We start from the raw sequence: 16,183 nt of genomic DNA, 5'->3' as shown, positions 1-16,183 counted from the left end.
ACAAACACTGACACACAGCAAGGCAAAGGCAAAAAAAAAAAGGTACTGTCACATATTGTTTGGATCTAAGAAAAAAATGTACTCTGTTACTGTCTTTTCTTATCAGCCAGTATTGGGTGTGGCAGCACGCCCCTTGAAAAAAAGTTAGGGGTTGGAGTTTCTTCTGGACCTTACCTTAAAAACACAAGACCAGACACCTGCTGGATCAGGACAAGGGCCCATCTGATCCTGCACTCTGTTCTTGCATGTTGCCAGCCAGATTCCCATGAAAAGCCTGCAAAGCAGAACCTGAGCACAACATACAGTACTTCTGTTTGCAATTCCCAGCAACTACCTTCAATGGTGGAGGTGAATCAGGAGGACTGGTCGCCCCTTGCTGCCTTAGGGGAAGTGAATTCTTTGATTTAGTTATGCACAGAGTGGAGAAGTTTTGGGATTTAAAAAAAAAACTGTCCTAAACTTAGACATACAAATGCAAAGCACCCATCTCAGTATTGAGTTATTACCTTTTCCTGCAAAGGAACATGTCTCCCAAATGAAGTATATCTGCAGAACTTTGTAGTATATCTACAGAACTTTGTAGACAGCCAAGAGGAGAATCTGCATACTGTACTACAATTAGCATCACACAACCTTATATAAAATGTGAGCTACATTTGTGTTTCTTATCATGCACCCATCCATGTATCATGTAATATATTTCAAATTAGTATTAAAATGACTTATCCAAAATGAACAGCAACAATGCATAATCAATCTTAAATTCTTATTACAGGCTTTGTAGATTCATCAAAACAATACATTGCCTTGCTTGAATCAAGTGTTCATATATTGTGTCACTACAAGTTTGCTTTTCCCTATTGACTTGCTGTGGGTCAGTTTGGTTTGCAAACTTCGGAGAAAGCAGAGAGGAACAAAATCACAGCTAGCTGTGCTGTGCTTCCAGATGTGAATACTGGAAGGAAATGGACCGTGAAACCTGTTTTGCTCGTAGTCAAATCCAACTAACTCTAAATAATATCTCCTTGGCTCTATTAGTACTCTTGCAAACTTCAGACTTTGGGGTTAGAGTATCTTGCCTGGCTTTCCCTCCCTTCCCCCATTTCGTTTAATGTCCAACTTGAAGAAGCCTTCTGGAAAACTACAATCCTGCTCACCAATTAGTAATATTCTATCCTAATAAAATATATATCCTATTGTAACCTTTGGATTGTTTCTAACACTATAATGTCTTAGGTTTGAGTTTCTTTAAGCAGATGGAACTGGTGGAGCTGGGAGGATAGAGAAGTGCTGATACCTTATTTGAAACTCATAAATGTTCTATTATTATTTTTAAAATGTTTTTATTGAGTCGAATACAAATTATCAACCAATGTTTCCAAATATGATTCCCCCCTTTTATTCCCTCCCATCCCTCCCTCTCTCACCCTCCCAGGACTTACCTCAGCTCCCCTCCCTGGTTTGTTTATACATATCATTCTCTGCATGTTATAAAGTTGTACATATCATTGCCTTGTCTAATCTATGTTCTACTAATAAATCTGTGAATGTTTATTCAAAACCTGCCAAGGAGTTCAAGTCTCTTTGTTGTCTTTTTAAGTAATTTGTAAATAGTTCCCATTCTTCATTGAAGTCACAGTTGTCCTTCTCAAGTAGTTTATATGTTAACTTTGCCAATTCCGCATACTGTAGTTCATAAGTTTTTCTTGCCACTGTTCTTTCGTTAGGACTTCCTCATTCTTCCATCCTCGTGCTAACAAGACTCTTGCTGCTGTTGTAGCATATATGAATAGATTCTTTGTTTTCTTTGGCAGGTCTTGTCCTAAAATCCCTAACAAAAATGTTTCCGGTTATTTTATAAATTTCACTTTGAACATTTTTTTTCAGTTCATTGTACATCATCTCCCAATTTTTTTAACTTCTTTACATCCCACCACATATGATACAAGGTACCTTCTTTTTCTTTACATTTCCAACATATATTTGATCCAGTTTTATACATTTTTGCCATTTTTACTGGTGTAATATACCATCTACCGTGTTTCTCCTAAAATAAGACACGTCTTATATTTATTTTTTCCTCAAAAAAACACACTATGGCTTATTTTCAAGGTATGTCTTATTTGGGGGCTGGATCATAACAGGGAAATGATTTTTTATATGAATTTTACAGATGCTGTACAACAGAAATCACGTTTCTCTCTCTCAGGACTGATTAGCCAGATGCTGCCTGAGATCACAATTGGCTTTATCAAATAGCTGTTAAGTACTTTCCTTTGATGCCCAGATCTCATGGCTACCATAAGGTTTCTACCTTTCAGGACAAAGGCAAGGTGATAATAGGAAGTTGTCTTTATCTATCTCCTTAATCTCCTCTTTCATATGCATAACCTTTGAAGCCTAGGAATGCAAGTTGTCTGGGTCTCTCGGCAAAACGAGAAGGGAGGGGATGTCAGTTTTAAAAAAACCACCCGCGTGTCTGCAAGAGCTTGCTACTTTCCTACCGTAGCTGCAGTTTGCCTGCCTCGCTCTCTGTCTCGGCCATCAAGAGGAAATCAACAGGCAACTCATGGCTGGGCACATACCGGTAGAATGGAAGGGGGAAAAGGTGGGGGGAAGCGAGAGGTGGGCTCTCTCTCTCTCTGTGTGTGTGTGTGTGTGTGTGTGTGTGAGAGAGAGAGAGAGAGAGAGAGAGAGAGAGAGAGAGAGACGCACAGGGGGAGAAAGCAAGACGCGCACAGGGGGAGAGAAAGAGACGTGCACAGGGGGAGAAAGAAAGACGTGCACAGGGGGAGAAAGAAAGACGCGCACAGGGGGAGAGAAAGAGACGCGCACAGGGGAGAGAAAGAGACGCGCACAGGGGGAGAAAGAAAGACGCGCACAGGGGGAGAAAGAAAGACGCGCACAGGGGGAGAGAAAGAGACGCGCACAGGGGAGAGAAAGAGACGCGCACAGGGGGAGAAAGAAAGATGCGCACAGGGGGAGAAAGAAAGACGCGCACAGGGGGAGAAAGAAAGACGCGCACAGGGGGAGAGAAAGAGACGTGCACAGGGGGAGAAAGAAAGACGCGCACAGGGGGAGAAAGAAAGACGCGCACAGGGGGAGAGAAAGAGACGCGCACAGGGGAGAGAAAGAGACGCGCACAGGGGGAGAAAGAAAGACGCGCACAGGGGGAGAAAGAAAGACGCGCACAGGGGGAGAAAGAAAGACGCGCACAGGGGGAGAGAAAGAGACGCGCACAGGGGAGAGAAAGAGACGCGCACAGGGGGAGAAAGAAAGACGCGCACAGGGGGAGAAAGAAAGACGCGCACAGGGGGAGAGAAAGAGACGCGCACAGGGGGAGAAAGAAAGACGCGCACAGGGGGAAAAAGAAAGACGCGCACAGGGGGAGAGAAAGAGACGCGCACAGGGGGAGAGAAAGAGACGCGCACAGGGGGAGAGAAAGAGACGCGCACAGGGGGAGAAAGAAAGACGTGCACAGGGGGAGAGAAAGAGACGCGCACAGGGGGAGAAAAAGAGACGCACACGGAGGTCATTCACGAGGCGTCTTTAATCGCTCCTCTTTTCTTCTTCGTGCCTTCCTCTCCTCTCCACCGCAAATGCCACTTTTGTCCTCTTCACCAAGTAGCACTACGGCTTATTTTCGGGGTATGTCTTATATTTTTTCAACGCATGGAAATCGTGCCATGGCTTATTTTATAGGCATGTCTTATTTTAGGAGAAACACGGTATATATCATTTTCATGTAATTTTCCTTCAAAAAAGAGCAATGTGTAAACTTCAGGTCTACTTTCCACAATTTCCCCCAGTCCTCAAATTGCATATTATGTCCTATATCTTGTGCCCATTTGATCATGGCCAATTTTACCTCCTCATCTTTCATTTCCTATTCTAGCAGAATGCTATATACTTTCTTCAATAACTTCACATCTTCTTCTATAACCTCCTTTTGAAATCTAGAAATTGTATAACTAAACCCTTTTTTATTATCTTCCTTGTACATCTCATGTAATTGTCTGAAATGTAACCAACTCTGAAAATGGTCTTTGATTTCCTCATAATCTTTATATTCCATTTTCATTCTTGATCTGTCAGCAAATCTCTATATGTAGGCCACTTTTCTTTTTTGTCAAGCGGTTTGAGTAACGAAGCTTCAATTGGTGATAACCACCAAGGTGTTTTTCGTTCTTTTAGGTCTCTATACCTTTCCCACACTCTCATTAATGATCTCCTAATGATATGATTGTAAAATCCTTTATGTACCTTCCCTCTCCCATACCATAAGTTTGCATGCAATCCATATCTAAATATAATGCTTCTTCCTTTTCCAGTTTTATCCAGTCCCTAATCCAGACCAGACATGCAGCCACATAATACAATTTAAGGTCTGGGAGGGCGAAACCTCCTCTGTCTCTTGTGTCTGTAAATATCTTATGTTTAATCCTTGGCCTTTTGCCCCCCCCCCGACAAACATAGAAATATCCTTTTGCCATTTTTTGAGGCAATCATCTTTAACCATTACTGGGACTGTCTGAAAAAGGAAGAGCATCTTTGGCAACACATTCATTTTAACTACTGCTATTCTTCCTAATAGGGAGAGGTTCATTCTGCTCCATATTTCTAAATTCCTTTTCATCTCACTCCACACTTTTTCATAATTATCTTTAAACACATTTATATTTCTTATTGTTAACCAAATTCCTAGATATTTTACTTTTTATGGATTTCTATCTCAATACTTTGCATCAAATCTTTCTTCTCATCTTCTTTTAAATTTTTAACTAATAATTTAGTTTTGTTTCTATTTAAATCCTGTCACTTTCACAAATTTTTGAATTTTTTCTATTACCTTAGGGAGAGAGATTTTTTGGGTCTTCTACCATAATTACTAAATCATCAGCAAAGGCTTTCAATTTAAATTCATTTTTTCCAGTTTTTATCCCTATAATCTCTTTATCTGCTCTTATATTTTTGCAAGTACTTCCAGGACCAAAATGAACAGTAGTGGTGATAGTGGACATCCTTGTCTAGTTCCTTTTTGTATCGTACATTCATTCGTTATTACCTGATTTACAGTTAATTTTGCATTTTGTTCTGAATATATTGCTTGTATTCCTTTTAGGAATTTCTGCCTGCAGTTAATTTCTTCAAGTAGTTTTTTCATGAAATCCCAGGAAACATTGTCGAAAGCTTTTTCCGCATCTATAAACATCATTGCTGCTTTTATTTTAAAAAAAAAAATCCCAGGTATTCTATCACATTCAGAATATTTATTATATTCTCTTTCATTTGTCTACCTGGAAGGAACCCTACCTGTATATATTCACTCAAAAAAAATTCAATCTATTTAGCTAAAATGTTTTTAAATAATTTATAATCATTATTTAATAATGAGATAGGCCTGTAATTTTTTATTTGCATTAAATCTGAACTTTGCTTTGGAATCACTGTTATATAAGCTTCCTTCCTTGTTCCTGGAATTTCACCTGTCTTTAAAATCTCATTCATCAGCACTCAGTTTTAGAAAGGTCTACTTACTAGCTTATTGGTGGAATAGTTCAGGAAGCTAGGTGAGAAGGTTAATAATTTAGAATCTAAGTTTGACAAGTTAGAAAAGAAAACACTGAGGAACTGGGTCAATTGAAAGAGGAACAGAAAGCTGTCATGGGAACTGTGGGAGGCCTCCAAGAAAGACAAAATTATCTTGAGGACCAGATCCTTCTTTTGCAGCTACGGGAGAGGGGGAGGAAATGCTGAGAATAAGGGGGTTACCAATTGCAGAGGAAGAACAGAATTTGGAAACATATGTGGCAAAAACAATTTCAGAATGGATGGGGGAGAGCGATGAATAGGTGGTGGAAATGATTGAGAGTTGTTTCAGAACATGCATGAGAGAAACAAGACAGAGAAAGCAGCCATTAACATTTGTTACAAAAAAAAGCAAGGGGTGCAATCCTTAAAAAAAACAAAACTTTGAGGACAATCTTGTGGTTGCTGGACAGAAAGTGTACATTTTTAGGGAAATTCTGTTTAAGCTTAGAATCAGAAGACAAAGATACAGGTTTTTGACAACAGCTCTGAGAAGAGCAGATATAAAATACAAATGAGAGTACCCAGAGAGGATCTCATTTACGTATATGAGAAAGAGATACAGGCTGACAACAGAAAGCCAGGCCAGAGAATTTTTTGAAAAACACAGGAGAGACCTAGAAAAAACAGACCCACTAGCTGAACAAAGAGCTGCTTTGGAGCGGCTGTCAATGGAAGGAGCAGTGGGGGGGGCAGGTATTGTAAGTGGCCCTGAAAATGGCCAATCTTAAAATATTAACCTGGAATGTTAACAGTTTGAACGACAAAGCCAAATGCAACAGAATTGAATATGTAATCTCCAAACAGGAATTGGATATAATTTGCCTCCAGGAAACACATATTGCAAAAAACACACAAAAGAGTTTCAATTAACAAAAGATTAGGAATGGACTTCATCTCAGCAGACAATGCTAAAAAGAGAGGAGTGGTCTTTTTACATTAATCCTGCACTAGAACCCAAATTGATTCAAAAAAATGAGAAGGGTAGAATTTTAATAGTAAAAATAAAAATTCAAGGAGAGAAGATAATCTTAGTTGGAATATATGCCCCAAATGAGAAAAAAACAGGGTTTTCCCCCCAAAAAAATGGAAACAGAATTACTTGAATATGCAGATCAAAAAATCATTTTAATGGGGGACTTAAATGGAGTACCATCACTAGAAAAAGATAGATCAGCTAAGAAAAAATACACAAAAGAAGGCAGAATAAAGGTACCAAAGACTTTTTTTGAACTGGCTCAAACTTTAAATTTGATAGACATTTGGAGAGTAAAACATTTATTTGATAAACAGTTCACTTTTTATTCACATGTTCATGACAGCAGTTCATGAATAGATGCTTTATGGATTTCCAAAGAGTTGGAACCCAAAGTAAAAAAAAAAAAATGAAATTAATCCCAGAACATTGTCAGATCACAATTCCATGATAATGGAAATTCAAAAGGAAAGCCAAACTACATTCAGATGGAGACTGAGTGAAGATTTACTAGAAGACCAAATTTTTATGGAAAAAGCAAAGAAGGCCTTGGGGAATTTTTTTGAAATAAACCTCCAGGGCCAGACAAAATTACAAATGGTCTGGGATGCAAGCAAGGCAGTGATGAGGGGATTGTTTATACAACAAAATTCAATAAAAAGGAAATTGAAAGGAAAAAGGAAAAAAGAAAAGAGGAACAATTAGGGATTTTAAATGCCCAAGTAACAGCCCAAGAAGTATTTGAGGCAATAAAATGGACAAAAAGTGGCAAGTCTCCAGGACCAGCTGGATTAACAGCAAAATGTTACAAAAAGTTAAGTGAACATAAATGTTCTATTTTAACTCTCTGTAGCAACACATTGACCAAAGTGTTGTAAGTTATCAACAGGGTCCTTTTTGATCAGTAGTGTTACCTGTTGTTTAGCCAGGTGGTCAGGATTTATGAACCTCTCAAAGTCTTGAAGGAGATAGTTGCAAGGACAGTTTGTTCAGACTTTCTGCTTTTTTAAAAAAAAATTAAGGGTTTGTTGTGCATAAAGGAAAACCAGGTGGCATTTTCATAAGAGGTCAGTTTATTAAGATCGCACTGACTTTTGTTACTGTGTCTCTCCCACTGCCTACCCCCCCCGACTCTTCCTGATGTATTCACTTGGGGTGCAAATGCTTCACTCTTAAAAGCACATTTCCTAAATCTCTTTCAAGACTGTCTCTGAGCACAGTGGAGCCTCCTGGGGACTGGAACATCTGTGAACTTTTCTGCAGTTGGGAGTATATCAGCACTATAGCTTGTTCAACCAGCAGAGCTAACCAACAGATAATTACAGTTTGAAATTAGTATTTTAATGAACTGATTTTAGCAAAGGTAAAATGAAATCTCCCAGGCATTAAAAAAAAAGTATGCAGGAGGGGAGAATCATTAAACTCTAAAGTTCAGCAGATGGGTGGTCAGCAGGTGCTGGTTGAAAATGAGTGCTAACTGTGCTTGTTTCAATCAGCAACCCACAAAAAACTAATTTGGGTGCTGTCCAGAGAGGTGTTGGAGCATCTGCATGTGCATTGTAATTTCTTGGGGAAATGGGAATCATTTATGCTTCTTGGGGAGCCAGTATTTAAATGGTAAATTGAAAATGTTTAACATGCAGTTAACTAAGGGTTGATGCACATAAAAAATTATGTTCCCATTTTTGGGGAACACAGGTATAATCGTCCTCGATCATCATTTTTGTCTATAGAGTAGAGCTGAGGCGCCTCTGGCCCTCCAGATATTGCAGAACTACAGTTCCCATAATCCCTGACAATTGGCTATGTTGATTAGGGCTGATGGAAGCCGTAACAGCTGGAGGGCACAGGTTCTCCAACCCTGCTGTAGAAGAATGAAGCAGATGCCCCGGTACTGTAAAGATAGGAAGCAGCAGTTGGGGAGACCCTTTCCTGAATTGCATTGCATTTTTATCGCATCTGCCATCCTAGGAGTTCAGGACAAAGCTCTCCCCCAGTTTCCCTGCACATAAATCTACTATGTTTGAGTATATTGCTTGTATTACGCTTAAAGGTGACTAATCTTTGGTCATTGCTGGACTATTTATTTATTTATTTCATAAAATTTATATGCCCCTTGATTGCAAACCAACCAACCTCAAAGTGGTTCTACAGCTCATATTATTGCGGATCGTTTGCCATGCTGGCTAGGGCTGATGGAAGTTCAGACCACATGTTAGCTACCCCTTGGTTTAAGTTTTTTTAAAAACAAACAAACAAACAAACAAACTGAAAATAGATTCCCAAACTAAAACTTTCAATGTGCTTTTGCTGGTCATGCATACACAGGTGGCGTTATGACACTATTTAGCCAGGTGGCTGCAGTATTAAGTAGCAGAATCTAGAATGTGGAGACAGCAAGCTGTTGGACGATTGCTGGTGGGAAGATATGTAAAGCAACTAATCAAAGGTCCAGCATCCCTTCAGGAGCCTAGACAGTTCCAGACTACTGTACTGTACTTGAATTTCTTTCCTAAGTAAGGAAATGCAGTGGCACCTCCAGCACATGATAAACACACACACACACACAGCTTTATTGCGGTCCATAAACCCAAATACACAGTACAACAGTAGTATATATCAACAATTGTTAAGATCAGCCTTGCTAGCCAACAGGGGAGCTTTAGCCTATACATACTGATTTCTGATAATGATAAACTGTCTGTTCCAAAAACAAGATGGCAGCAGTTGCTGCTATTTTCTTACCCAACTTATTACAGTGTAGCATGAGTTGCTAGTTCATCGCTAACTATTTAGAATGTTTACAGGTAGGTAGCCGTGTTGGTCTGGGTCGAAGTAAAATAAAAAAATTCCTTCAGTAGCACCTTAAAGACCAACTAAGTTTTTATTTAGGTATGAGCTTTCGTGTGCATGCACACTTCTTCAGAATGTGGAGGTGTGAACTTAATATTTTTCCTAGCTTTCAGCTTTTTCCATTTCATCTGTTAGCCACCTTGAGTCTCAGTCTGGGGAGAAGGTGGGATATAAATGAATAAATACCGTATAATAACAACAAAATAAGGTTATTTAAGCAGTGCTAGATAACAAGGTCAAAACTACAACTGAGTCAAAATGGATGCAGTTGAATATAAACCATGCTCAGGCAAGACCAATTAGTTTCAAAGGTTCTACTCTTAAGTATGATTTAGTTGGATATCGCCCTTCGCAAGGCAAAGAGTTTCCTTGCTGAATGTGGCAAGTTTTCCCCCTCTGTCAATTGAACAAGTTTTTGGTGGTATTTTCTAAAAAGTTTTTTAAAAGAAAAAAGTTAAAGCTTTGGGCAAGCCAAGCAAAGTTTGCAATTATCTCCCTTCTTCCTTTGTTGAGTTTTGTTCCAGGCTTCTATTAGTATTTATCAGCACCAGCAGCTTTTCAGAAAATGATATATTACACGGGAAAATATTAATATCTTCAATTAGTATTCTGATATATAGTTCACTTCTGTCATTCCTCATCTACTTTCTGTCATTTTCCTATTATGCTTCTCTGACAATTCCCTAAAGATTCAGAAGAGATATGGCTTTGGGGGAAGTTGCACCACTAATCATTGATAGCTGTGTTTTGTGCAGCTGGATCTGCTTTCCAGTTTTGTCAGCAGAGACGTTGGTATGCTTGTACCTCTACAGGGAGGATAGTTCTTTATAAGATTCATTTACGAGCAGAAAATTTAATGGGCTGCAAGATTTGATCATGAGAGGGGTTTTAAAAAAATAAAATCATTATTTCCTGCTGAAGCAGCTTGTCATTTTAGTTAACTACAGGAGACAGGACAGAATTGTTAAAGCAATCCAATTATATATGTTATTGAACAAGGGAATTCTGGCCACTTTTCATTAGCATAATAAAACTGTAATAACAGAAGATGCTTTACCAGTTGCTGGGTGGGAAACAGAATTTGTACATTCCTAATGTGATAGCGGCTCGACCTGATCTCCCACCCCACCCCAGAACTGTTTGTGAAAGCCTGTTTTCCACTCAACCCTATGATATACTACTGGGGACTGGGGGCGGACAGGGGACCAGACATTGTTCAGCCTTCAATTGCTTTCTTTGAAAGCTGTGTCATTGCTGATCTGACTTAATAGATGGCTACGCAAATGATACTTTAAAACTGCAAACACAGAAATTCACTCTTCATTTATTACTTCTATGATGGGGGGGATAGGTACAGTCACATATTGTGTGGTGGCTATTTAAAAAGATCCAAGTGTAAAGATGAAATCCACAGTTAACATTGGACTACAATGTCAATACTCAAAAAAACCCAAACAGGTATCCAAATACAGTGTGAGAGGAAGCATTCTGCAGTGGAAGATGGCGATTGCGGGGGGGGGGGATTGTTTCAGTTTGCATTTAATGGCAAACCTATCTCATTCACCCCTTCTGAAACAATGTGCAAACCAAGGGCAGGATCCAGCTAATGAGTCCTACTAGCAGAAGTCTCAGGGCATGGTTTCACCAGGACTTAACTCTGTTACTATTCTGTAAAACATATGAACTGTTCTGCTGCATAAGATTGAATACAGTGGTACCTCGGTTTAAGAACAGTCCAGTTTAAGAACGATTCGGTTTGCAAACTCCGCAAAACTGGAAATAGTGTCCCAGTTTGATCATTTTACCTCGGTCTAAGAACGGATTCCGAATGGTGGAATGGCACTGGTGGCGGGAGGCCTCATTAGGGAAAGTGCGCCTCGTTTTAAGAATGGTTTTGGTTTAAGAAGCTTTAGCAACAGGGGGTGGGGGAATTAGGGGGGGTATTAGAACTGTAGGTTAGTACCACAAGCACAGGTACAAAATACATTCCAGAAAATGAATATGGTATGGATTTTCAGTATAGTGTAGTTAATAAGTACATGCTACTTAAATTCCTAATGCCTTACAGCAATCACATATGCTGCTACAAAACCTATCACAGCCTTTGCCTTTAGGAAAAGCACATTTAATTATCAGTAAGGTCCAGGCTCTGCTTATTATGTTGAATTATTAGAGTCTGTTATAATTTTCTTACAATAGGAGGATTGTAATGGAATATAATGTTATCAGTTTAGGATTGCATTTTTTTAGTGTAATTGAGGACAGTTGGAGACTTCGTTCTTGCCAGGCTTGAGTGTAAGATGCTGAAAACTTGTATGATATTGCATGAATCTAATGTGCATGCACTTGCAGAATTAGTAAGCTTTGTCAAGTCATGAATTATGTAAACGTTTACTTTGTTCTAGCATTCAAGTTAGTTGAGCAAAAAAGGGGGGGGGAGGAAAGCAATCTAGACCATGGAGTAACCAATTTGAGGCTGCATAAGAGATTTTCCTTTTGTTGTGATTTGAATGGTTTCTTTACAGCTCTTTCTTAACATTAATGCCTGAGATCCTATTTCTACATGTGAAGGCATGTGCCCTGCCACTAAGCAATAGCCATTTCCAGAGAATATATTGTTACTCGCCACCACAATCTCCATGAGCGGTGCAAGATTCCAGGGGTGCACCAGGGTCTGTGGAGATGATTAGTCAGAGCTCAGGGTCAGGGCATGTTCAATTCCTGGATTCTTAATGTAGGATTGGGGAAAACCTGTGTCAGAAACCCTGCAGAGCCATTGCCTTTCATTGTAGACAATACCAAGCTAGATGAACAGGTGATTGCCTTAGTATAAAGCAGATGAAAACCTTGAACTAGGATATAACCCCGATATCCACATAACAGAGAAAGCAATGAATGTTCTGTGAAAGCTTCTGCCCCATATCTTGGAGAACATTAGGGTTAACCTGCACCATTAATTTAGTATTAAGAAAATGCAATATTTGTTGTTGTTGTTACTCCTGATTGTTGCACTGTTGTATTTGTGCAACTGTTATAATTATGCTTTACGTATGTTGCTAAACATTTTTAAAGCTTTTTTAAAGGCTTAGATCTCACACATCATTTGAGAAGATGTTTGTACTTTACATTGTGGGATTTTGTTGACCCCAATAACTTATGAACAACTATTTTGTTTTACTGGAAAGGAGGAGGTCTAAGTAAAGACATGTTTTGTTTTACATGCAAATGGTGTCATGCTTATTAACTTCTACCAGGTATTTTATTTGGATTGCTTTGTTGGGGTACATTTGCTGGTGGGGGGTTAAGTAGAAAGATATAGACTTCATAGGTCACACTTGATTTGTATAAAAAGTAGATTTTCTAAAATACAGAAATAAATATAACGCTAAACCATTATCACAGAATGAGTTTTCTGCCCAAGGTCCAGTATGTATCAGTTTCTATTTTAAGCAAATACAATCTTCTTTAAAAAAAGAGAGAGAAAGAATTAAAGATTTATATTAAGAGGAAGATTAGCAAAGAACTGCAATGCACTTTCCGCATAAAACTGGTATTTAAGAATAAGATTTTAATCTTTTTATATTCATGTATGAATAATTCAAAAAGGTTACTGCTCATTAAGTACTTGCAACCTAGTTATTAACTAATTTTATTTTACCATTCTTTTAAGTACTTAGAATGTAGTGTGTTGTTGTTGTTTGAAAAAAACACACATTTCTCTGTGGCTCCTTACAGATAAAAAGGGAGGGGAATGACCAAAAGAATCCATTGCCCTACTGAAACCATTTCTGTGAGAGAAAAGGATGGGACCTGCTGGTAGTGATTATTTTGAGGATCAGAGAGATGGGCAGAAACATCTAGGAAGCCTCTCATTAATAGTAACTGAGGATGGCAGGAGAAAGATTGGGCTACGGCATTGGAGATTTTATGAGGTTCAGAATCTTGCCCAACAAAGGAGTCTCCACTCTCTCTTCAGATGCAGTCAGCTGTGATCACCACTTATTCAGGCACATCTAAAAGGGCAGAGCATGTATCTAGAACCTAGCAGAACTGACCCCAGTTAACAAAAGAATCACTCAATATTACAATACAGATATAAGCTGTCTTGAGTGTTTTCACAGTAAAGTCAGGGCAAGAATCTTTTAATGTAATTTAATACCACATGTTAGTTTTTAATATTTATCTTCTCTCTCTCTCTCTCTTTTGAAACAGATCTTTTGTGATGCCAAGCAGATCATCCATGCCACAGACTTACTAAACTGGGAAGACAAAGATCCTGCAGACACACTAGTTGATAATGTAGTCAATTCGAGGATCATCAACCCTTTACGCCTCTTTGTTAAGCCATCCCCAGCACTGAAACATGGACAGATGCCATATTCAGACAGCATAGACAACTTTTGGGATTGGTTATCCAACATCACTGAGGTTCAAGAATCTCTTGCGCGAACTAAACGCAGACCAATTGTAAAAACTGGGAAATTCAAGAAAATGTTTGGGTGGGGTGACTTCCATTCTAACATCAAAACTGTGAAGCTGAATCTTCTCATAACAGGGAAAATTGTTGACCATGGCAATGGGACCTTCAGTGTTTATTTCCGGCACAATTCCACAGGCCTTGGAAATGTTTCTGTGAGCTTGGTGCCACCTTCCAAGGTGGTGGAGTTTGAATCCTCACCGCAGTCAACGCTAGAGACCAAGGAGTCCAAGTCTTTCAACTGTCGAATTGAATACGAGAAAACGGATAGGGCTAAGAAAACTGCATTGTGTAATTTTGACCCTTCGAAGATCTGCTACCAAGAGCAGACACAAAGCCATGTGTCCTGGCTGTGTTCTAAACCATTCAAAGTCATCTGTATTTACATTGCTTTTTACAGCGTTGATTACAAACTGGTGCAAAAAGTCTGCCCTGATTACAACTACCACAGTGAAACACCGTATTTGTCATCTGGGTGATATAATCCACACACACACACACACACACACACACCCCAATGACTGATAATTCAGTGTATTGATAAACTGTCTAAAATTCCACTTTAAGCTTCTTTTGGACAGGGCTTCCTAATCAGGTTATAGCAACAAAAATCTCTCCCCCAAGAGAAAATAATCCTCTCTCAATGGGCTGGTTCACCTGTGCATGTTCTTCACTTGGTGGCTACAACATCAAGTGGCAATTTGCATGTGTCAGTGAACACCCTCAAAGATCAAACACCATAAATGGCACTTTCATAGCATTTGGAAGTCTTTCGGTGAAATCAGCTCACCATTTCAGCTGCAAGTTCAACATAATGTCTAAGCAAGTGATGTTCATGAATATGTGAACTAGCCCTAAGTCTAAGCTGTTGTTATACATATTTAGGCATTCAGATACCAAAATGTCATTTCAAAAAAGGAATAATCATTTGTTATTGTGTCTGTTCCCATCAGTTGTAGAGGAAATACCAGACACTGCCACTATATGGACAAGCAGAAACAACAGACTCCATGCAAGCAATGGCACATTATCTGTCTTCTCTAGAAGTTGCTGCAACGGCAGATTAATAGTTAGAACGAGGGAAACACACTTCATTGGTGTTAGAGGAAAGTCATAATACTACTGCCAATAAACACGTCTGGGTAAATATTTAGGTTCAAGTAGAGATGTCATTAAGATGAGCATCTATAGAAATTTAGAGGGAAGTCAGGCATTTCCATAAGATTTGGATGGGGGAACTATTATAGGGAGGGGCTCTCCCAACCCTAGAGTTCCTATGAATTTTGCCTAAAGCTTTGGCAAATGTTCTGTAGGAATTGAATATTTAAAAGAATTTCTATGAGATTTGTATAAACTGTGTTCATGAATGAATCATTCACAAGAGCTGTCACTGACTTGCCATTGAGCTTGAATACAGCAGAACTGAGCCCAGTTAATGCAAGTGAGTGTGGGTCAGTTGCTCACCTCTGAAGCCATGCTTAAAAGCCATGTTTTAGAATGACACCTTCCATTTTCTCATAGTTGTTAGTGACTGAGACCCACTAATGAGCAAAAAAAAAATGTGTACTGGGTTTACTGCCCAACTCTAGGCTGTGTCCTCCCCCTTCAGATGTGTGGCTAGTATCTTTTTGGTGCCAGATTAAAATTTATCTTTTAGCCCAGACATTTTAAGGGTGTAGTGCAGGCATCCCCAAACTTCGGCCCTCCAGATGTTTTGGACTACAATTCCCATCTTCCCCGACCACTGGTCCTGTTAGCTAGGGATCATGGGAGTTGTAGGCCAAAACATCTGGAGGGCCGCAGTTTGGGGATGCCTGGCGTAGTGAGTTAATTTGTTTTAGTTCAGTCTGCCCTTGCTTATTATCTGCTCCAGTTACCTGTTGACGTATTTTAAGGGTTTATTTCTTTGTACTGTACTGCTTGTTTCTTTTTTGCTCTTTCTAAATGTGAGACCCCCACACCACCCCAACATCTGTATAGATGAAGCAGTTTAAAAGTGCTTTTGACAAATGATCAGCCAAGTGCAGGAAACAGAGGGAGCTTGCCTCCCATGTCAGTGGTCAGAACATACAGAACTGTATCGATGGAGCCACATAAATAAAAAAAATATATTTTAAAAATGGTTGCTGTGCTTAAGCAGGCGAATCCATACAGTCTGTCATTAGCACAATGCAATCTCACTCCTTCTAGTGCAGGGGTGGGGGACCTCAGGTCAGGGCAAATGTGGCCCCTTCGGCCACTCTATCTGGCCCTCAAGACTCTTCAGGGGCCACCCCCTCCCCAGGCCA

The 16,183-nt window shown here is 39.4% G+C and overlaps 1 protein-coding gene across 1 annotated transcript in view; it reads left to right on the top strand.

Moving 5' to 3' along the window:
- NXPH2 (neurexophilin 2) overlaps positions 1–14,382 on the top strand; it is a 31,221-nt gene extending 16,839 nt beyond the window's left edge. The window contains exon 2 of the mRNA XM_035130779.2: positions 13,631–14,382. Within this exon, the coding sequence (XP_034986670.1) occupies positions 13,631–14,374 (744 nt within the window). The 3' untranslated portion in view covers positions 14,375–14,382. The remainder of the gene's footprint in view (positions 1–13,630) is intronic.
- Positions 14,383–16,183: the final 1,801 nt, after the last annotated feature.

This window comes from Zootoca vivipara, chromosome 1 (assembly GCF_963506605.1).
Source record: "Zootoca vivipara chromosome 1, rZooViv1.1, whole genome shotgun sequence".
Lineage (NCBI taxonomy): Eukaryota > Metazoa > Chordata > Lepidosauria > Squamata > Lacertidae > Zootoca > Zootoca vivipara.
This window is presented reverse-complemented; position numbering and strand designations above follow the sequence as displayed.